General features: G+C 45.8%; 5 protein-coding genes across 6 annotated transcripts; 3 read left to right on the top strand and 2 right to left on the bottom strand.

Moving 5' to 3' along the window:
* The first annotated feature begins 2608 nt into the window (after positions 1-2608).
* LOC6597138 (carboxypeptidase B) lies at positions 2609-4366 on the top strand. The gene is made up of 2 exons (XM_002022290.2): positions 2609-3230; positions 3297-4366. Exons 1-2 carry the CDS (start codon positions 2673-2675, stop codon positions 4272-4274), a joined length of 1536 nt encoding a protein of 511 aa, XP_002022326.1. The 5' UTR covers positions 2609-2672; the 3' UTR covers positions 4275-4366.
* Positions 4321-7973, bottom strand: LOC6597137 (nuclear valosin-containing protein-like). Of its 2 annotated transcripts, none has more exons than XM_026989958.1 (9): positions 7900-7973; positions 7619-7742; positions 7202-7531; positions 7077-7130; positions 6670-7022; positions 5366-6601; positions 4974-5306; positions 4688-4912; positions 4321-4624 (listed from the first exon to the last, which is right to left on the bottom strand). In XM_026989958.1, the coding sequence occupies exons 1-9, from the start codon at positions 7954-7956 to the stop codon at positions 4553-4555; spliced, it is 2784 nt and encodes a 927-aa protein (XP_026845759.1). In that variant the 5' UTR covers positions 7957-7973; the 3' UTR covers positions 4321-4552. The 2 variants fall into 2 exon arrangements, with proteins under 2 accessions (XP_026845759.1, XP_026845758.1); XM_026989957.1 differs by having other exon boundaries at positions 7077-7133.
* A 1018-nt stretch (positions 7974-8991) lies between these two features.
* On the top strand, positions 8992-12728 carry LOC6597136 (sphingomyelin synthase-related 1). The gene is made up of 4 exons (XM_002022288.2): positions 8992-9845; positions 10873-11376; positions 11444-11610; positions 11672-12728. The coding sequence occupies exons 1-4, from the start codon at positions 9206-9208 to the stop codon at positions 12131-12133; spliced, it is 1773 nt and encodes a 590-aa protein (XP_002022324.1). The 5' UTR covers positions 8992-9205; the 3' UTR covers positions 12134-12728.
* Positions 12729-14566: 1838 nt separating this feature from the next.
* LOC6597135 (akirin) lies at positions 14567-17106 on the bottom strand. Its single transcript, XM_026989420.1, has 4 exons — positions 16869-17106; positions 15436-15783; positions 15000-15356; positions 14567-14933 (listed from the first exon to the last, which is right to left on the bottom strand). Exons 2-4 carry the CDS (start codon positions 15665-15667, stop codon positions 14923-14925), a joined length of 600 nt encoding a protein of 199 aa, XP_026845221.1. The 5' UTR covers positions 15668-15783; positions 16869-17106; the 3' UTR covers positions 14567-14922.
* A 2150-nt stretch (positions 17107-19256) lies between these two features.
* On the top strand, positions 19257-23384 carry LOC6597133 (cilia- and flagella-associated protein 251). The gene is made up of 5 exons (XM_026989620.1): positions 19257-19553; positions 20751-21188; positions 22004-22078; positions 22148-22243; positions 22442-23384. The coding sequence occupies exons 1-5, from the start codon at positions 19509-19511 to the stop codon at positions 23309-23311; spliced, it is 1524 nt and encodes a 507-aa protein (XP_026845421.1). The 5' UTR covers positions 19257-19508; the 3' UTR covers positions 23312-23384.
* Positions 23385-23437: the final 53 nt, after the last annotated feature.

Here is a 23437-nt window from a genome sequence, read left to right on the forward strand (position 1 = left end):
GGCCATAGCTTGGGGCACTTCCGCACTTCGGATCGTTCGAAGACCAACAGAGATCGGACCTGCACTCTGGGAGATCGTCGAGGGAGCAGATGATGAACAAATGAGCCGCCGTGCAGATCCATTGCCAGATCCATATTTCCGGTGAAACTCGAAACTAGTTTATCCGATTTAATTTACATTTAAAATTTGTCCAGCTGCTTAAGCTTAATGACTATGCGACTGGCTTAATGCCGGTTCTTGATTTGTGTTCTAAATCATTTAAATTTATTTATTAGCCAAGAGCCAGACAGCTTCCAGAGCCAGAGCCAGAGCCAGCGGCACAGGGCATTCAACTTTCCTTGCACGCGGCAAATTCAAAAATTCAATTAAAAATTCGCTATCTTGGCTCAGACATCGCGCTTTAGCTCTGTTTTTTGCGTATTGTCTATTGTATACTGTATATAAGGAAAGATCTACTATTTTGTGTGTTATATTGTTTTGCTTTCAAGGCATATGGCTTTGAATGGCGAGAGAGATTTGCATCTGAAAAACCTCAGTGGACAAAAGATGCGTGCGGCCTTAACCATGAACATGAAATCTCTATGGTATGTATGATATCGTATCGGTACACTGCCTTAGTTTTAATGGGGTGTTTATTGGCTTGGGATGGGATCTACTCGGACTACTCGTATCGGACCATTTACTCTAATCAAAAACTATGCCAAATTGCATAAACAAAAGTTAAATTGCCCTGCCGCATGACAAATAACTCGGGGATTGCCCATTGCCCCTTGTTTTGGGGGCAGGTCCAGGCGAAACTTTCAACCAATCTGAAATTCGTTTGGGCATAATTGTTTGGAGTTTTGTTCGTTAATTTGTAAACCATTTTATGGTACATTACTCGTACAGTTCGTCATTCCAAACAGGAGACAGCCATCAGGGCAGCAGGGGCCAAAAGAGCGGCAAAAATAACGAAAAAATTTAACAAAACTTTGGGCCCTTTATATTTGCCAACATGCTAATGACATAATGTGCATACTTCAGAAGGGGTTCCACCGAGGACCAACTGACTGAGTGACTGACTGGGAAAGGACTTCCTTCTGCCCGGGCCTTTGCGTGTCTATGGCATGGCAATACAGAAGGAAATTCTGGGGGAATATGCATAAACAGATTGGTGGATGGAAGACTACAGGATATCCTGTTTTTAAAATGAGACTTACGGTCTCCTCTTATTACAATGGACTCTACTTTTTTTCTCTTCAATTCTTCCATGAGTCCTTTTTATTGTATTAGATCCAGAAATGTTGAAAGAATGACTCAATGCCTCCACTCAGCAGGTTCAATATTTGGTTAGAGGGTATCCCTGTAGAGAAAGCAGTAACAATGCATTATGTAGACATAGCCAGATGTAAATATATGGCAGTCACTGTGTCAGGAAGTTGACTAAAAGACCGTTAAATGAAAATCGGCACGAACCCCCTGTTCGGCTTCGGCTTCGGCTTCCCGTATAAATCAACTGGTTGCCCTGACTGTTGCCTATCCTATACCAATTTATACTACATATATATTTGGCTATATACATACGAGTATATATGTACATATGTACAGCGACCTGCCGCGCACTTTTGACTTTTGCGTTGACATGACATTTGCCAGGCAATGAAAATATATTACACTATGCAACAAGTTGATGGTGCTACAGAAAATACGGAGAGATAGAGAGATCCCCAGTTTACAAAAAGTATGACTATATTTCCTGTAACCGATTCTTCTTTGGGACAAAGATGATCGGAATGGAAGAAAAAGGTTATGAATATCCATTTCATTCCATACCCTGTGGAGCAGTGTAAATCAGAGGCAGGAGAAGCACAAATCTTCAAATGGTTTCCCCTGTAAAACGCTTAAAAGGACTACGACTACGACTACGAGTAGGACTTGAACTGCTCCTCGTTTCACAGGCCGCACGCCAGGCACAGGCTCTGGGAACGAACCCGTGGGGCCATGCGGGAGCTTGTTCCCTGGTTATTTGCATGGAAGCGTGCCCTGCCCTTTTGGACTCCCACGCCCACGCCCACGCCTACGCCCAGGAGTCACGTCAGGCCGCCCCCCTCTCCGGCTGTCTGACATTTAGCATATTTGCGTTTTGTGGCAGCAAAAGCAGAAGCAGGAACAGAAGCAGTAACAGGCACAGGAGCAGTTGCAGCCAGGAAAAAAAAAGGGATGGATCCCCAGTATGGGAATCCAAATCCAATTCCGCATTACATGCTACCCGTGTGCCCCAACTTATTAAACGTTGTCGCTGTCCCATTTACCCAATGCGAGGGCTCCATCCCGTCTCCCCCCCCCGTCCGTCCGTCAGAGGTTGTGTGCCAGTTCCAGTCCAGGCACAAAACTCCGGCTGCCAGTGGCCACGGACCGCACAATGGAAGACAATCCCAAGCAGAGAGCACGGCTCGCCCTGCTCGTTGTCGAGCGGCTGGAGCTGAACATCAAAAACCAGGTGAAAAGTAGGCCTAGCCTTTGAGTGTAGATCCTTCACTGCCCTGCCCCTCTGACCGACCGTGCTGGGAGTTCAGTTTTCTTTCCGATCCCCCGTGCGACACAACACAAACCTAAAATTCTCGAGTGAAAATAATATTTTTTAATTTTTTCAAATTTCCCTTTTTTGTTTTGTTTCTCAATTTGCGCCTAAAATGCTGGCCACTAAATCGAAACGCGCCGTGAAGCCGTCCAAGGGAAAGACCGCTGTGCCGCCCCAGTGGGAGGCACCGATAGCCCCGCCCCGCCGCGTCATCATACCGCGTCCGGATGTGCTGCACAATTATCTGGATCACAAGCAGATCTGTCAGTACATGGATTACCTGACCAATCGGTATCCGCACTTTGTGAGGACCTACACCCTGGGCCTGACCCACGAGCGACGCGAGGTTCGGGCCCTGGAGATCAACTGGATGAACTCGGCGAATGTGGAGCTGTCGCCGCAGCTGCGCCAGCACTCGCCGCCGCCGGTGGAGATGCTGCAGAACAGCAAGACCCCGTATCCAGTCGTCGTCAAGGGTGACCAGTGCCGCAACACGATCTTCATCGAGGCCGGGACCCATGCCCGCGAATGGATCGGCGTGACCACGGCCCTCAATTGCATCTACCAGCTGACGGAGCGGCACACGCGCAACATCGAGGTGCTGCGCAAGCTGCGCTTCATCGTTGTGCCGCTAGTGAATCCCGATGGCTATGAGTACTCGCGCACCAAGGTTTGTGCAACGAAGGGTACTCCCACCCGCGCCCACTCAGTCTTAATCCTCGAATTGTTTCCATAGAATCCCAATTGGCGCAAGAACCGGCGACCCCACAAGTCCACCAAATTCGTGGGCACAGACTGCAATCGCAACTACGACATCTACTGGAACAGTGGCTCCAGCAAGGTGAACCGCAACACATACAAGGGCGAACGGCCCTTCTCCGAGCCGGAGACGCGGGCCATGCGCAACATGCTGGACCGCCTGGGGCCGAATCTGCTGTTCTTCCTCTCGCTCCACTCGTACGGCCAGAGCATCATGTACCCGTGGGGCTACAGTCGGGACCAGCCGCTCTTCTGGCGTGAGCTGAACTCCCTGGCCAATTCGGGAAAGTGCGCCATCAAGTCCTACAACGGACGCGAATACCGCATCGGCAGCATAAGCTGTCTCACGAAGCGCACGATCGCCGGCTCCGTGGTCGACTATGTGTACGGGGTGCTGCGCGTGCCCATGGCTCTGGTCATGGAGCTGCCGTCGCGGGACCTCGGCTTCCAGCCACCCGTCGAGATGGTCAGCCAGATTGGCCACGAGAGCTGGTACGGCATCCGGGAGATGTGCAAGCGAGCCTACGATCTGCGCCATCAGATCAAGCGCGAGACGGAGCCATCGCTGCCAGCCCCATCCAGGTACCAGGCAGGAGCCGGCGATGGTGCCGAAGGCGAGGCTGCTGCCATCGATACCAAACCAGTACCGGCCAAGGAAGGCCAAGGCACTGCGGGCGGCGACAATGCCGAGAAGAAGACCACGCCCAAGAAGACCAAGAAGCGAATGAAGCGATCGGTGCGTGCCCAGCACGAGGCCATCGTTAAGCTGCAGAAGAAAACAACGGGCGGACCAGGCCTGCTCCGAGCCGGACTGTACCCCCGACAAATGCCCAAAGTAGCTTCCGCTCCTCCAGTACGTACTCGTGGCGGCCATGGCGATGGACCCATCCCACTGCTGACCAGCCGCAGCAAGCCCCCAGCCTCCTCCCGCATGCCTCTGGGCGTCTTTCTGTAGATTTTTGTTGTCTAATTGTCCCCTGCGCTAGTTAAAAAATTAAATGTGTTGGCCAACGTCCACTGGGATGGATGGTTTGGTTTCCCAGGTTATACCTTTGGATTGGGCTTTTAATTAGTTTTGTCTGAATAATCAATCGTTTGAATGGGATGTGTGGGTCGTAACAAATTCGTTTCTTTACAGAAATTCTTTGCCTTTCTCTTAATATTGATTGGGTTTTTGTGGGGGTGGGGGTTTTTGTTTAACGACTAATGCAACAAATATATTCTTGTTGAGATTTACTTAGCATCGAACGCTGGCAGCCGAGGTGCGGCATACTTCTGGCGCAGTTTTTCGTACACTTTGCGATCCTGCAAATGGAAAGTTCGAGAATTAGGCCGTGCCTGAGGTTTGTTGCCGGGCGCCTGTCTTACCTGCTCACTGACTGAGGGACGTAGCTGCTGCAAGGCATCCTTGAAGTGCTGACGGCGCACACACAAGCCGTCCAGGTTGTCATCGTCCTCAGCCAGGGCCTGGCGCAAGGCATACATGGAGGCCTGCTTGACCAGCCCAGCCAAATCGGCACCGGTATAGCCCTCGGTTTGTGCAGCCAAATCATCTAGATCCACATCGTCGGCCATAACAGGACGCGTTCCATTCTGTGCAGAGTCGGATTAGGCTTTATCGCTCAGCAAAATCGAACTGCTTAAATACGCTCACCTTGGTGCTTGCCTTCAGAATCTCGGCGCGTTCATTCTGCTCGGGCAATCCCACATACAGTATAGTGTCCAAGCGACCAGGACGCAGAATAGCCGGATCGATAATGTCTGGTCTATTGGTCGCAGCCAGAATGTAGACTCCTTTGCGCTCCTCCACGCCATCCATTTCGGTGAGCAGCTGGTTGACAATGCGCGTGCCCGAGTTGTTGCCATCGCCACCCTCGGATCGTTTGGGGCACAGCGAGTCGAACTCATCGAAAAAGATGACGCAGGGAGCCGAGTTGCGAGCCCGTTGGAAGCAGGAGCGCACAGCACGCTCACTCTCGCCAACATACTGCAAGACAGGTAGGACAATTAGTAGGGGAAGGAGCTATCTCCGGTTGGGGGACTCACCATGTTCATCAGCTCTGGGCCCTTCACCGAAATAAAGTTGATGCCCGCCTCGTTGGCTATGGCTTTGGCCAGCAGGGTCTTGCCACAACCAGGTGGACCGCATAGCAGCACGCCAGATGGTGCAGTCAAGCCAAGGCGCTCCAGTTTCTCCGGATACTTGACCGGAGCTAGGACCGCAAGCTTAAGCTCATCGCGTATGTCCTGCAGCGCCCCAATATCCTCCCAGGTGGTGTCTGGCACGGTGATAAATCCTTCGCGCTTGGCCGATGGCTGCATCACTTTAATGGCGGCCATGAAGTCAACTAAAGTGAGACAGAAATTGGGATCGTAGAACTCTTCTGGCGGATTGTCCAGAAAGTTGGTCAGCTCGGCCAGTGTGGGCTCGTAGTAATCATTCTCGTCTGTCAGTAGCTTCTCTTCATTCTCATCCACATCCATGGCAGCGTTTGAAGGTTTGTCAGGCGTCTTTCCGTTGGTAGCTCCTTCGGCACCTTTCTCTGCATTGTCGCTATCGGATTTATTAAGATTCTCCCCGTCCGACTTGTCTTTATCGCTCTTGTCTCCGGATGTCTCCTCCACGTCTTTGGCGCCATCGGCCTTGGCCCCTTCTGCCTTTGCTTCGGCCTTGCCGCCTAAAACAGTCTCGTCATTGGGTTCATCATCGTCCAGCTCGACCGTGGTCATGTTCTTCTCGCTGGCCGCGTGCAGCTCACGGAACTTCTTCATCGACCGGCGCTTGACGGCAACGGCGGCGGAACGGCAGACCAGTGCCATCAAATCGCCGCCCACATAGCCGGGCGTCAGCTCCGCAATCTTGTCGTAGTTGAGCTTCGGGTCGACGGACAGACCCTCGCATTGTATGCGCAAGATCTCCCGTCGCTCCTTGCGCGATGGTATGTGTAAGGCGATTTCATGATCAAGGCGGCCAACGCGACGCAGGCCGGGGTCGATGACATCGGGACGCGTGGTGGCCGCAATAACGATCACAGACTGGCCGAATTCTGTGACCTTCAAGTTATCCATGCTGCTAATCAGCTGTGAGACAATGCGACGCTCCATGTCCTTGGCGGCCCACTGGCGATTGCCACCGATGGCATCAATCTCATCGATGAAGAGCACACAGGGCGAAAAATCCATGGCATGCTCAAAAACGTCGCGTATGCGCTGCTCAGACTCCCCAGAGATGCCACCAATGAGCTCTGTGGCCGGCACTTCCAGCAGGGGCATTTTCAATTGCTGTTTATAAAACGATTTTATGAATAATCGAAATCTTAGGAGGCTGAGGCCAGAAAACCGCTACTTACCCCACTAATGGCACGAGCCAGAAAGGTTTTGCCACATCCCGGAGGACCATGCAACAGCAAACCCCTTGAGGGCAGCAGCCCTAATTGGAAATAGAATTCCGGCGACTTGATGTGTATGAGCATCTCGCAAAGCTCCTTCAGTGTGCTATCCATGCCGCCAATGTCGCGGAAACTTTCAGTTATTTGCTGCAACTCCAGATCCTTTCTGTAATTGCGCGAGCGTCCCGAATGGCGGTCCGATGGGGACTGATTTTGCTGTCGCTGTTGCTTGTAGAGCATCGGCGGATTACGCTGATCTTTGCGTGAGCGGACATCAGAGTGGTTCTTGCCAGTGCCTCCTGAACCTGAATGGACTGAAGGCAAAGTTTGTAACTAATATTTATGGAAAAGAACGCAGAATTACTCACATTTCTGTGCTGGGTCTTTGCCAGGCCCTTGAATGATATTTAGATTTAACTTAGCTACTAATAAAAAAAAGGAACCCGGTTAAATACCACCTATTCCTCGAGTCTATTGTGCTCGCTAAGCTCACCTTTTTTTGGCCCCGGGAGCTTGGTTTCCGGCATATCTCCCATCAGGCGTTTCAGTGAATTGCTGTTGATTACTGGCGGTGGCGGGGCCTGGGGCACTTCGCCGTTTGCGGTAGAGGAGGGCGAATCATCCTCGATTTCATCGCCACTGGATATGTCAATGGGCTCAGGGATCGACTTGGGGGCCTGTGGCTTCGTCTGCTGACTGTACAGGCTATTCATCATGTTGTTCATCAAACTGTTAGTAGGGGGCTCGGACTCCTCGCTTGGGCACTCTTCCTCCGAGCTGCTAACCTTGTCCAAATTATAGCTGTCTGAGATAATGGTAAATGCTGGAAACAAAACAACAAGAAAACAAACATATGGGCCATTAATTGCGACTGCACATGCGAAGCTTCCAAAGCTGCCAGAGCGTGTACCTTGATGCACAAGCTGTCTAAATGGTCCGAACTTGCGACGCGAATACTCTGGATATTTGCTCATCAACTCCTTGGTCATCAATTTCACATCCAGATAGGTCTCGCCAATGTGCTCCTCGAGATACTGCAGTAGAAAACAACAAAAATTAGCAACTCCAATCTGCGACCTAACCTTGTTTCGTCCTCATTTTCGCATTTCTTATTTCGCAGATGCATCTGGCTCCGTTTTGCCGGGTAGCAGCTATCGGGGAAAATGAGATTCAATTGCTTGCGACCCTCACCTTTTTCACTCGAATCGTAATCAGATGGTCGTGAAGCAGTGGCTTGGATTTCTTCATATTCTGAAATCTAACATCTAAAATAAATGAAAAATTGCACACGAGAACAAATTTATATTACCGCAAAAGCAAACGACGCCGTCGAAATCGGTGTGACCACGCGTTTATCGAACAAATTTACTGTCCGACCCTCAGAAATATACTGAAATATACCATCTCCTTTTAAAAATATACCGTCGATATACTGACGAATTCAAGTTCTAATATATATATTCATCTTTTTGATGTTCCGTCGAATATTACTAACTAGATAGAACCCTCAGCTCTGCCCACATAGTTTTATCGCATTGATAAATATATTTTCTATAAGATCAATTTTAAGTACTCTCACTTATTTTATTTTGACTAAAACAAGGTTTAAACAAAAATTTCTATTATTTCAACAAATTTCAACAATTTCTATTAAATTAATTTTGTACATGGTAACTACGCGATAACGACACGTTTGCTACAGGTCAAATACATTTTTACGTAATTACCAGAAGCGCAACTTCAAGGGGAAACGTGTACTTCCCCTATATACAAATTTTTGGCCGCTTTTTTTCAGATATGCCCTCCAGTGTGAAAAACCTCCGTTATACACTTTTTGCCGAGATTTTTAGAAAAATTGAGATTTTGATGGCCTGAGTCGCGGCCCTAAATGGCATTTCTACACGATTTCTACTGGATAAGAATATAAAAAGTAAAGGAAATATATACCGTCTAACCCTCAGAAATATAGTGAAATATACCGCTCTGTTTTCAAAATATACCGTAAATATACCGATGAAAAAACGAACTTAGTTCACAAAAGCCCCCCTAGTGTTCTGTTCTTAGTCGGAAATAATAATCCTTAATTTCGATAAGCCGAAGTTTAATATTATTAGCTAGCTGGGAAAGACAGCCCTAAAAACATTATCGACTGGAAAGTCGCTAGAGCTGCGCGCCAAAGTGGGGTATATTTCGTCGTTTACCCTCACTGCTCGAACAGCTGGTGCTGCCCCTTGCCCCTTTACCGCTGTCGAAAACAACGAAAACCCGAAGTAGGCGCTGGAATTTATAAGTTGCAAAATTAAATGTGCTTTACATCAAGAAATGCTGTAAGCAGAAGAAAAAAAAATTCGTGCTATGTACTGCAGCCAGCCGTCGAAACAAGTGCGTGCCGTCGTTTAAAATGATGCACTAAACGATGATCTAAGAACAAAATCTAAAAGCAGTGGATAAATCAAAAGTGGCAGCAATAAGGGAACGAAAAAAGAAAGCTTCAACAATGTGCGACGGTGAAATTTGTCAGTTAGTGACTCAGCAGCAAGCAGGGCAGGCCTCGCCGCAACGCATGAACGGCGGAGAAGTGGAAATGCCACAGGATCAGGGGCCACCAGAGAAGAGCCATTCGCGCGTGACCATCGGCAACCCCGCCGTGATCAAGACACTAGAGGCCAGCGACCCAGCGGATCCTTGTAAAGTGGCTCTCTGGGGGCTGGACGAAGTGGTAAACTGGGCCACTATGGAGAACTTCTCCGAAATCCTGATTGGTTGCATGCGCGACGAACTCATTGATGGCGAGGTGCTGCTGGCCCTTACCGAGGAGGATGTCCGGGCCCTGCGCTACAACCTGGACTACAAGCTCTCATTTGGCGAGCTCAAAAAGTTCTGGATGGCTCTCTTCAGGCTCCAGAAGCTGGTGAAGCACAGCTGCGCCTCCGTGGAAGACGACCCCCTGATGACCGGCCTGCCACAGAAATCCTTATCGCAGCAGCTGATTGGATCCGTTGGTCCGCCCTTGTCATGCGCCTGTCCGCCGCCACGGCCGTTAGACTGCCCCAGCTATGTGTCCGACTGCGAGACGTATTTGCGCATGGGTAGAGGCTCCGTAGCCCCAGAGTACTTTAAAACCGCCATGAGCTTAGGTGAGTAGCCACTTGGCATGCAGGTAGTTTTCTAGTCAATTGTGAAGGTCAATTGTTCATTGATTGTTTCTCCTTATCGGTCGTGTGCCAACTGTGTAGAAAGGGGGAGAGAGAGAGAGAGAGAGAGAGAGCAGCCATTTCCCTTCAATCCATCACCCGTATTCTCGCTATCAGCTGTTTCAGTCATGAGTGGGAGTGTGTGCTATCAAAAGTTCAATGCCGCACTCTTTCCCACATACGTCACTCAATTATTATGTTAATTATAGAGTAGTAGTGTTCATAGTATAGTGCTCTGGTGACGCGCGTTACTGATATTTATTTCGGTCTGCATTGGAGGTTATGTGGAAACGCCGCTCGCTCGGCTACCCCCCTCTCGTTCTGGCCCCCCACCCCACTCGTAGCGTCGCACCGATATGCAGGGGAATTTTCAGCCGAACAGCCGTCTTTGTGTAACTTTGCGTGCATTAAATTTCAAATGTCGTTTTATTTTGAGGTATATTTTTGTTTATCATACTCACGAGTGTGTGTACCCTTCAAACTGCTGCCGTCTTGCTTCACTCGGACACAGTAAACACTCGCATTACAGAAGCATACACAGTGGGGTAACGTGTAACCTAACCGAAAGGTTTTTGGAAAGCAATCAGAATTGCTCGAAGGTTACTTCCAGCGTATTCCAATGCGAATCTTGACCGTTTATTCCTGTCTAGGGATGGAAATTCGCCTTCTCTTCTCACTTTGCAATGCTAGTTTTCTCTCTCTCACACAAACACTGCAGACTTCACCGTTGATTTCTGGTTAGAGATGAAAGCTATGTCTCCTTTCTGTCAAAAATGTAGCGATCTCTCTCTCTCTTTTCTAGTTGTAATCGATAAGAATCCAACTGGCGGACATTTTGAATCCTTATTCCTTTGTCTATCTCTGCAAAAAAAAAAAAAATATTTTAAATTGAAAATGATCTAAGAACAATTCCTAGAATGAATTTCTTTATCGTATCTTGATCAGCTCACTAACCGAGTTTCTATTGCAGGTTACTCGTTTGTCGTGACCTGGATAACGTCGTTCGTTATGGTGATTGTACACGAGCGCGTTCCGGATATGAAGCGCTACCCGCCGTTGCCGGACATCTTCCTCGACAACGTGCCGCACATTCCCTGGGCCTTCAACATGTGCGAGATCACGGGATCGCTGCTGTTCACCATTTGGCTGTTTGTCCTGATCTTCCACAAGTACAGAATGGTGCTGCTGCGGCGTTTCTTTGCGCTGGCCGGCACCGTCTTCCTACTGCGCTGCGTGACCATGCTGATCACGTCCCTGAGTGTGCCGGGCACACATCTGCAGTGCAATCAGAAGGACTTTGCCATCGACGATACCAACGTGGATATGTTGGGTGCCCTGCTCATGCGCATGACCCGCGCCTATCGCATCTGGAGCGGATTGGGCATGTCGATACAGGGCGTGCGAACGTGTGGCGACTACATGTTCAGTGGCCACACAGTTGCCCTGACACTGCTCAACTTTTTCATCACAGAATGTGAGTGCTGGCAAAAGGTATTCATTGATTGACTGACTCGACTCTCGACTTCCTACATTCATTTTAGACACGCCACGCAATCTATACTTTCTGCACACACTCACCTGGCTGTTGAACATGTTTGGAATCTTCTTCATATTGGCCGCCCATGAGCACTACTCCATCGATGTGTTTGTGGCCTTCTACATCACCTCGCGTCTATTCCTGTACTACCACACGCTGGCGAACAACAGGGTAGGTGGTCTCATTCCAGCTCCATTCCATTTGCAACCGTTCTCATCTGTTCTTCACGCAGGCTCTCATGCAAAGCGACTCGAATCGGACGCGCATTTGGTTCCCCATGTTCAGCTACTTCGAGAGCAGCGTACAGGGGATAGTGCCGAACGAATTTGACACGCCCGGGACCCTTATCAATGGCCTGATAGAACAGATATTCAAGGCCAAGGACCTAATGATGGGGGGAGCATATCGCTACTATATGGAGAGACATCTGTCCGCCAAATCATCGTTGCATATATTTGGCAGCGAATCGGAAAGATTCCTACAATTCGGCTACAATTCGCGGCAGACGCCGAGCAGCACGAGTGGCATGGTGACACCGGTGTCCAGTGCATCGACCACAACTCAATTCCAGGCACAGAACATGAATGGCGGTGTCAGAGATGTCAGCCTTGACCCCTACGCCTCAAGTGCCAGCGAGACCTCGGCCCAGACGCTCTACAACGAACCGCCGATGCGGGAGAAGAAGGTGCTATGATTCACAGCCATTTGGCTCTTCCAAGGGGCATGGCCCGACACTCTCAAATCCATTTACCGATGCCGTTCTTCGTAAAGCAAAAAAATGCTGAAACAAAAAACCACACCGACTGATATTTTTATTTCGAAACCTACATTAAACCCCTTCCCGCATTACAGCTCAGCTCCCCTGTAAGTGTGCCCTATCTCCTTCTATCTCTCTCTCCCTCTCCCTCTCCCTCTCTCTGCATTCTACCATTCGTAGTGCCTTCCGGGTGCATGTGTGTCCCCCAGCTCCAGGATGTCAGAGCCTAGCCTTTCCCGATCGGTCCTTAATTAACGTATTATTTTGAAAAATGAAACCCTATTCGCCGGCCGATGTTCTGCCCGGGCGATAGAGCAGCCAGCTATTAATCATAATCCCTCCTCATTCCGTTCAACAAAGCTTTGAACTAAATGTATTTATTATTGAAGACTTCTTTAAAACATTTTTTTATAATTGTAAGCATGTGAAACAAGTGTATTTTTAGTTATTTAGTCTTAAGCTGAGAAAAATTTTGTTGAACGCACACAAAAAATCAAAAATCAATAAATCCTTACGAATATTCTCAGAGAAATCGGAGGGAGATACTGACCACATTGCGGGCGCATTGGTAATAAAAGGGTTATGAGTTTTGGCACTGAAGATAGTAGTTTCGCTTGTGGATCAGCTTTATTTCCGCATAAATCGTCTGCTCTGAGCAACGCTTTCAAGAGTCCCCACGTTCTAGAAAGGAATTAAGGTAGAACTCGCTTAATCCAATAACAGAACGTTGAAGGGGTATATTCGATTTGTGGTGGAACAACCAGAAGGAAACGTTTCCGAACCCAAAGGAGGGGTAGATGGCTAGAGCATCCAAATTTGGTGTACAGACATCTGTGATATCATAAAGGAGGAAAGTCTGTGGCTTTTCGTCAGACAATTTTAAAGATGGGACCATTATTATAGCCAGAATTAACAAATCCATTCCATGCGCTTACTCATTCTCTCCATCTCACACACTCTTTCTCGTGCAAAAGGAAGGGAACAAGACATAGCCACGAGAAAGAGAGAGAGGGAGAGACAGATGGCTCCCCTTGCCAATGTCCGCTAGTTTTTTGCCTATTCAAAACACTCGACCAATGCAAAACCAGTCCCTGTTGAATGATGAACTGATGGATTAGCAGACATGGGACGATGATAGGATAGCAGCAGCATCGCGCAAAATATTATTGAGTTTGAGTCATTTGTCGAGTTTATTCAGTTATTGATTTTAGGCCATTTGTGGTACAAGTTGTGTTATTAAATAATTATTATCGGACAGAATGGTGGTAGCTTATAGGAGTAATGGTGGAATCTAACGTTTCAGCGACACATATCAGTTCGGTAAAATGAAAGACCAAAGGGGGCTTCTACAATTCATTGTTTTATTTTTGTTGGTTTTTTAATATAAAAATGGCATTTCTTTACTAATTGTAAGTTTAAATTACTAATTTAAAGTATGTATGATTGCGGTAATTGAAAAATATATATATCATTTATATATATATATATATATACACACATATATATATATACACGCATGCACATATATATGTAGTTATATGCATATATATTCTTGTGTATACTCTCCAAGGTGTGAAAAAAAAATTGTTTTTATGAACATGAAACGTCTTCTCTCAAGCGTATATGAAAGCGTTCAAGTTTTGACTTAAAGAATAACATTTGTATTGTTTTTTTTTTGTGGTTTTTATTTGTTTTGTTTTTAGTTTTTTTTTTTTTTTTTTTTTTTTTGTTTCTCTCGGTTTCCATTTCCGGGTTGGGTTTTCCTTTTGTTTTGTATTATATATAAATATAAAGCAAATCGAAACGTTTCAGTTGGTGTGTCATCTTCTAGCAAAAGGAGGAAACAATTAACAAACGATATAACTCGAGATGAAAGCACTCATTAATCCTTCTCTATAGTACAACTAATATGCAAAAATAAACTATGAATGGTGTGTGTTTCATGAGTAGTGTGCTGAGCTCTCTCTTCACTCTGATGTAGTTCCTTCGCGTAGTTCCATCCATTCTTTTTCTCTTCACTTCCGTCTTTACTACTCCGACAAAAAATATAGTTCGATACGTTCATAATCATATAATACCTTATATGCTAGTGTGTGTGTGTGTGTGTGTGTGTGTGTGTGTGGGAGTGAGTGTGTGTGTGTGGGGTGTGGTGCCTAACATTTACATTTACTGTAATTCTGTCTGTTATGCACGAAGCTACTTGAGGTTTCATTGAATCATTCATCATTCTCTCTACGGATGCACCACTCTTCTCTTCTCATCTCATCTCATCACGGATCTCCTGTCTGTTTGTATAGTCCTTCGCACTAGATATTTTTTTTTGTCATTTTCGCGTTATGTGAAAACATAAATATAACAACAGATTATGTATTGGTTTTGTTTTGTTTTGTTTTATCGGTTGTGGCTTGTTGCCTGCCGCTATGCTATTCGTCCCCTAGCGCCTAGGCCTAGAGCTAGCCAAATACAGTATATAATGTAATTCTAGTCGTAAACCATAACTGCTTCCTTCGCGTATATTTCAAAATATATAACATAAATACAATGTTTGTATGTATGCATGTGTAAGTTGTTGTTTTGTTGTTTAGTTTCCTTATTTCTTGATTTAGTTTAAATGAGGGCTGTTGTTGTCGCGGTAGATCTACCGTCACATAAGATCGTAGTGCAATTAATTTCTTTTTTCTTTTTTCTTTTTTTTTTTTTGGTGTGGCATAAAAGCTCACGCAGCCTTACGACAAGTCTGAAACGACAAAGGTGATTAGAAAATGTATATTCACAATAATAATTACAGCCCAGAGGAACTTACAGCTAGGCGCTGCCTCGTAACGACGCTGTATCTGGTCGTACGTGAATTTCACAAAGGCATCGTACTGCTCGGCCAGTTTGGTGGTCAGCACGGACTCGTACCGCTCGCGCAGCTGATTCTCGCGCTCCTTGATCATGCTCTCGCATATGAGCTGCACCTGTTTGAATGTGAACAGCGCCTTCTCGCCGTGGCGCATCAGGTTCGGTGGGCTGTCCGGGCGGCGCGGGCTCTCCGGTCCCATTTCGGAGCCGCTCGACTCGGAGTCCTGCATGCGCTCAATGGCGGCCGCTGTGATCGGCAATTGCTTGCGCTTGTGCAGTCTTTTGATTTCGTTGCACAAGTTCTCGGCCATTTTGTCTGCAGGTGAATGGCGATTAAGGACATTATTTAGGTGTGTACCTCACCGGCGAAACCAACAAAGTTACAACGTTCTTACCAGGCGACATCTTGGCCAGACTGGCCTCCGAGAATGGGCTGGGCTCGGTGCTGTCTTTGGCATAGCGATTGCTGGGCGTCTGCGTTATCCCCGAAGAGATGGTGGGTCCATCGCGGTCCCGCGACGGGGAGTTGCTGCCCGCCTGGCCGAAGGGATTGCAACGCCTACGCTTGGGAGGACGCTGGTTCATCGACTCCCAGTCTAAGGCGCGTTTCAGTGTTGCACAGGCCATCGATATTGTTAAGGTTCCCGGTGAAAAGTTGATAAATTTGTAGCTGTGTAAATTTTCTGTAAAGTTTCTGATTATTGCCACAGTTGTTGCACAGCTGCTGTTCGAAGCGTCGTTCCCTGTGAGAGTCGGAGAGAGAATAATATTCAATGGATTAGAGGGGTTTGTTCTCGCACCTTGCTGGGAACGATGCGAAAACTGGTTTCAAGGAAAAACAGGATTCACTTGCCACACACACACACAAACACACACACACATACACATACAGAGTACAACCAATAAAAGAAAATGGTGCAGCGATTTATGGCCTGCCAGACAGTGCTGTCAATTTGGCTTTATTCCCGCAGAATATAGCTTGATTTTTGAATCGCAGTTTGACTTTGATTTTCAGTTTAATTAAACTCGAAACATATAAAAAGATTACTCTTTCTCTGGGCTATATGAATATTGGAGCTTGCGTTTTCAGCTCTTTAGGGGGTTTAAGGTTAGCAGAAACCGCTTAGCGGGTAACTCTAATGCCCTGCAAGCAGCTGCTATGCTATGCTATCGGCACAAGAAAAAAGGGCGATTCCAAAGAGAAAGAGAAACGAAACCAAAAGGCGCAGCGCAATTACCAACACAACTACAAATGCATAGCAATGCAGAGGAAAGAAAGAAAGGTGTAACCCAATGCCAGAACAACCACCACCACTACCAGGATAATGCGTAGTCTTTGAGGCATGGAGCGGCAGTGGTGGCCTAGCTGAAGGCGGCTGTACCAGCTGTTTTTCACACTCACACTGTCTCACACAGCAGTGCTTCAGAGGCAGGGTTCAATCAATTTGCAACACGTGCGGAAATGGCTGTTCTGAGCTGGTACATAGAGATACAATTTGCACCGTACGTTTTTAATAACCATCAACGTTTAGCGTTTTACGTGACAAACACCAGGCCCGAGGAGATTTGCTTTCAGAAGAAGCCCAAATGACAGCAACTAATGCGATCACAGTGGTTGTCTCGCTCTGGCACACACACTCGCTCGGACACGCACACTCGCACACTCGCACAGCACAGCACAGCTGCAAGTGTGAGTTGGAATGTTGATTTCATGAAATTTTAAAAATGGTCGAATCGTATATCATTATCAGCGCCGCCCAGTAACCGTAGTGGAAAATCTGGCAAGAAATATGTGGCCGCACGCTTTTCACACCACCATTGCACTTACTTTAATTGGATTTTCGGCGTTGCACTATGTATTTCCGTCGAGTTTCTGCACCACTTCACACGCGCTTTATTTACTTTTTTATTGTATTGTACTACTCCTTTGCTGGAACATACGCACGCACAAATGAATCAGATTGTAGTTAAGAGTCTAAGTAATATATAGTATTGCTTGCTAGTTATTTGAGCAGTATTTCCAAAGGCCACTGAAATGCACTGTCGTTAAATGTTTGATTTATTGTTAATTTTCCATAAGTTAACAAATTTTTACAAATCCGTCAGATTCTTAACAAAAATGGACGACGATGCGTGCGTGACGAAGATGCAGTGTGACCGCGGACTTATCGATACAATGTACGGTCTGACCCTCAGAAATATACCGGAATTTACGTCACGAATTTCAAAATATACAGTAAATACAGTGGCGAATTATTTGTGTACAAGATCCATCATATTCCTGGTTTTCGATACCTATATTTTTATGTAGTTATTAAAAACAACAACTGAAGTGGAAATGTTCACGTTTCAAAAATTTGTGTCGGTTTTTTTTTTAAAGCCCCATGGAGGCGCCAGTGTGGAAAACGTCCGTTATCCACTTTTTGACATATTGAACAATTTTTTTTTTAATTTTGATTTTTTTGGCAGACGATCAGGAATTCGAGTGGATCACCAAATATTATTGTGGCCTAAACGGAATTTCTCCACGATTTCTACATTGGTGAATTGCACAAGCAGGTGAGGCCATAACTGGTCTTAAAATATACTGGAAAATATTAGGAAATTTGCAAGGTGTGTGAGCTAGACATGGTGGCAAGAAATTCAGTGACCGTGAATTTGTCGATAAAATATACCATCTGACCCTCAGAAATATACCAAAAACCAACATAGTCCACTTAAACCCCATTTATTTAAATTGGATAACAACTTGAGTTAAACCGTCGAAAATAATACAAATAATAATAATAAAAATTACTCTTTTAGGTCCATCGTATCCTTCATCTGTGCATAAAGAAAAGACCACAATATTATAATTTAGTACCTTAATTACTGTATTTGGATCAACATATGATGATGATTGGAACTGCATTTCCCAACCACTGAAAATGTGAACCCACCGGGAAATGTACGTGATGTTCATATTTACTGCAACAGATTCAGAATGTTATTCGGCGTAAATTGGCCCTGGATGGTATACCATTCAGGCTGAGCCACTTTAATAGCCGAAAGCTGAAGACATTTGGACAGTCCCTATTGTGCAGATGCCGAACTATTGTATTGATAAGTTAGTTTTAATTTGTATTTGATATACACCACATATAATATATCCATATGAACTTATTTTTTCATTGTTGGGTTGGGCTGGGTACCGTTTTCCACAGGTTCAAATATATCGTAAATTAACGGACACGACGCGGTTTTTGCTTTCGGCCAAAGAAAATAGTCAAACATGTCCTTGGAAAAGACTCATGTGCCGAGAAATCGAGCAGTATTGTCTCGCAACATGAGCAACATTCTGACACCCTTGGGAAAAGCATATTATGGAATTGCAGAAATGTTTGTCATCATATGCTCCAATTAGGCTATTGTGCAGAAACTAGTCAGTCTCTGTTTTAAAGGTATTTCAACGATACTTTGCAATTAGTGGTCTTCTTACAGAGACCAAGAATGAGTATCGGAATCAGGATATAAAGGAAACTAATTAAGTGCATGAATTCGTCAAAAAAGTATTAATTTAAAAAAATTCCCTTATTGATTACGTTTGGAAAACAGTATATGAATATTAAATTAACAAGATAGGGTATACAAATGGCAGTCTTCAGTTACCAGCAACAATGCTACTGTTTTTTGTTGATCTTTTTTGTATAAACCTTGTTTTAGTCAAAATAAAATAAATGGGATTACTAAAAGTACTTTATCTTGAACAAAATGTATGGCATAAAATTATGTGGGCAGAGCTGAGAGTCTTAGTTAGTCAGCATTATTCAATGGAATATTAAAATTAAGCAATAGCTACGATTACTCTCTTGAGTTTTTTTTCACCTTTTTCGCTAAAGCCTTTTTTAGGCAAAATCCAATAAAAGCAAGTATTTAAAATAAACTAGTTAAGTAGAAAATAGGTTCATTAATTAGATACAATTATGTGGGCAGGGCTGAGAGATCTATCTAGCTAGTAATATTGGACGGAATATCAAAAACGAGGAATATGTATAATAGAACTCGAATTCGCCGGTATATTTACGGTATATTTTTAAAATGAGACGGTATATTTTGGTATATTTCTGAGGGTATATTTTATATTTTAAATTAACACCATTGGTGTCACCATTGTCAGTAGAAAACAATTCCAACAATTGAAAATTTATAAAACTTTGCACCTGCACAAGCCACTACAGCATTTTTTTTTCGTGTCTTCGCAGCAATCATCAAACCTTAGTGAACAATATTACCCAGTGCGTGCACGGAAATAACAACAAAACATTACGTATCAGCAGTACCAGCACCGTAGGGGCCAAGAGCAGAAGCAAAGAAAAAGAAAGATCTAAAAATATTTTTAATCGTCGTACTCGAATACTTTCATTTCGCGAAACGCGAATAGATAGAGCTTTAAATTGACAAAACAACGCATTATTAAACGCAAGTTAAAATGGTATTAAAAGTCTACGTCAGCGGCATGTCCGGCAACAAGGAGGTGAGTGTGTCGAGGGCGGGGTGACATGGGGCGAGGCAAAGCCTGCATAGAATCGAGCTGCAGCGGCTCTGGTGTCATGTTAATGGAATTTTTGGGCCCTGTCATTAGCAGCCAACAACGCAGCTAACAAACTTAGATAAAAGACGGGTGACGATATGCACTGCGAATTCTATTTTATTCCTCAGCCGTTCTTTTGCTTTTTGTTAGTTGGTGTGCGTGTGACGATGATGATATATAGTGAGTGTGTGGTGTGGTATACTGTGTACAGTCGAAACAGCTAGCAAGTGGGTATTTTCTGTATGTGTGTGCGTGTGTGGTGGTGGCAAGAAGCAGCACAATGACCGCAAACATTTCATTGCCCATATATGTATGTATGTATAAGCTTTTTTTTGTCTGTCAACTGTGGATCTGTGCAACTGTAAAGGAGAGCGCATTCATTGATCACAGTTGCTTCTCTATGCGTGGGCCCTCTTTTATTTGTACGTGTGTTTGTGCATGATTCAGTTTTTCGCTCTTCTCCTTTGTTCCATTTGCAAATGTCGAATAAGAACAATAACATAACGGGCTTTGTGCAGGCCATCGACAGCAACAACAAAGAAGAAGAACAGCGGCTACGACAACAACAATGAGAGCACGACTTGCTTCCATTGTTTGTGGTTCCTGTTATGATACCGCTTACCCGCAAAGCAGAAAGGCATATTATTTTTGTTGTGAACTTGTAGCTAGCAGGAAAGAAGCCATCTGATCCACTACACTATATAAAAAAAATAGTTCAAATTATTTCCAGAGATGCTCTCGGACCGTTCCCTAATTTTGAGTATCCATTAGGTGGTGTTATGTGAAGCTCACGAACTGCCGAGTGACCGCAGAGGGTGTGGTATAGTCGCAATACCCACTATAGATTTCTTGCTCTTGCGGTGAGAGTGCGGGTGCGTCAGCCTCTAAAAAAGTGCGTGAAGTCAAACGAGAACCGTGACAACTCTTTATCTTGTGACAATTACACGAAACGAGCGGTTCCAATTGGATTTCCTTATCGGGCTTCCAAGTGTGTGGCTGTAGGTGTGTGCGTGTGTTTGGGCTTGCCGGTAGATACATATGTATTCATTCACAATAGCTGCCAGAGATGGGCACAGCTCACCGTTGATGGCAGGGACTAGATATCCGCTTGTACTAATAACGAAATATTTCTAATTGCAGGTTAAGAAGCGCCAACAGCGCGTCCTTATGATCCTGGACAGCAAGAACATCCAGTATGATACCGTGGATATCACAGAACCCGGCAAGGAGGGGGAGAAGGAGATGATGCAGAACAAATCTACCAGCAATGGCGGCACAGTCAGCGACCCCGATCCCCGCCACCCGCTACCTCCTCAGATCTTCAACGATGCGGACTACTGCGGCGACTACGACGCCTTCGACATGGCCAACGAGATAGACACCCTGGAGGTGTTCCTGAAGCTGGCGCCCGCCGACACCACGGCCGTGAGCAGTGCCCAGATCGAGCTTAAGCAGGAGAACGGCGATGCCAAGAAGGAGGTGGACGGCGAAAAGGAGAAGGCGACAGAGAAGGATGAGGCGGCACCCGCAGAGGATGCTGCTGCAGAGGCCAATGGCGAGGCGGGGGAGAAGCCAGAGGTTTGAGCTTAGGCCATTTACCGTATTTTCCGTTAATTGTTATGAAGCGACACACAACAGAAAAAGCAAAAGTACCAGTAAAAGTAACAGCAATAGAATTAACATCAACTTTAACAGCTAGGACCACACTGGTGGCCGGCATAATGCTAACAGCAGCAATAACCCCTCATGTTATCTAACAACGTATCAGCACTCTCAGGGTTACCGTATATTTTGGCTGGCATAACAAATGAATAAATACCATTCTATCCATTTTTATGGCATAGCTAAAATAGGTGGTAACCCTGCCACTCTAGCACACTCTAACACATCCACCATCAATATATGTCTCTCTACAGTAAAGGCGCTTGTATATGTGTTCTTTAAACATTATATTACCCCGACGACTGCAATTCTTAAAATCTAAGTTTCGAAAATTAGACACTGCACACGCTCTTAATTAATTGTGTCAACACTGAGAAAAAAAGACAATTTTAATCAAAATATTTATAATCATTAACCACCACATCCGACACGTCTGTCTGTATGTGCTTCAGCAGCACACTTTAGGTTCTCATAAGCTTAAGTTCCATCATCTTGAATGAGAGTGAAGAAGAAAGCTGTATCGTTTGTGCAGCAGTTATGTTAATGCGAAAACATAAAAAGCGCTGCCTATGTAATGAAAAGGAAATATATTTGTATGAACTAAAAAAAAATATAACCAACAGCAAGGCTTGTTTTTCTAACACTCTCGTCTAACCCTGCAATAATCCACACTGACACATTTTGCGAAGCCGCGACTGTAAAACGCTAGAACTTAACAGGGATCGTAGCAGCACAGAATGCCAGAACTTAACAGCGAGTGCCGCTACTGTAGAATGCCAGCACTTAACAGCGAAAGCCTAACAGTGGTAGTAAGAACGCAAGCCGCGACTGTTCTGCTTTGATTTTTCTAATGTGTGCGTGTGATTCTCCCAAAGAAGAAAGACGAAGACGGCGCAGAGACGTCGAGCGAGGATAAGGAGAAGGCCGAGGGCGAAGGTGCAGACGCCAAGGAAGAGAATGGCGAGGAAAAGGTAATAGATCCCTAAGAGAGTTGCATGGAAAACAGCTAACATAAGAATAGTAGAGGCTTTAGGAGCTAACCACGGCATGTTCTTGCACCGTAGACGCCAGATTTCCGATCGTATCTTGTACTATATGCATTTTCCACTCCCCTTAAAAACCATCCATAAACACACGCACCACTCCCACAACCCGCCCCCAAATACCAGACTGAAACCGAAGCTGAGGAAGAGTCCGGGGACCAGACAGCGCAGGAGGACTCCACAGGTAAAGAATCGAAGAAGGAGCAAGAAGGCACTGAGAAACCAGAGGGCGAAGAGGAGTCCAAAGAGAAGAGCGACGGTGAGAAGGAAACTGAAAAGGCTGAGGAGGAAGCCGATGAGAAGGTCAAGGATGGAGAGGAGATATCAGAAGAAAAGTCATCCGAAGAAGAGGTTGCAAAGGAGATAGTTGAAGAGGCTGGTGGGGACAAAGTAAAAGAAGAAGCTGAGAAAGAAACCGATGAGGAGAATGAAGAGGAAGAAGATGTAGAAAAGGATAAGGAAGCTGTGGCGGAAGAGGGGCTGGAGGCAGACAAAAAACAGGACGAAGCCGAGAAAGAAGAAAAGGAAGCGGAGCCGAAGATCGAAAAAGAAGAAGGTAAAAAGGATGACGACGAAGAAGCTGACGAAAAAATAGCAGATGCGGACAAAGAGGCGGAAGAAACGAAGGAGGAAAAGGATGTTGCGGAAGCAACAGAAACCGAAAAGGCAGAAGAGACACAAGAAAAAGCCGCCCCCGAAACGGTGGAGACCGAAGATGCTGAAAAGGAGACGGAAAGCCCAGAAGAGACGCCAAAAGAATCCGCCCCCGAAACGGTGGAGACCGAGGAGGCTGACAAGGAGACGGAAAACCCAGAAGAGACGTCAAAAGAATCCGCCCCCGAAACGGTGGAGACCGAGGAGGCTGAAAAGGAGACGGAGAAGAATGACGCGCCCAAAGAGGAAGCAGAAGAGGACAGCAGTAAGCCGAAGGCCGCTGAAGAAGATGACGCCGAGGCAGAGGCGTCCGCCGCCTCCTCCGGCGAGACGGAGGAATAAAAACAAAGAGTCCCAGCAACAGCAACATCCGCACACTGGCACCTGCATCCAAAGTGTATTAATGCAAGGTGAGGCCCTCTCACCTTGTATTTGTGCACCTTGGAGCGAACAAGCGGGGAATCCACA

The sequence above is a fragment of the Drosophila persimilis genome, unplaced genomic scaffold (genome assembly GCF_003286085.1).
Source record: "Drosophila persimilis strain 14011-0111.01,24,50 unplaced genomic scaffold, DperRS2 tig00000431-arrow-pilon, whole genome shotgun sequence".
NCBI classification, from domain to species: Eukaryota; Metazoa; Arthropoda; class Insecta; order Diptera; family Drosophilidae; genus Drosophila; species Drosophila persimilis.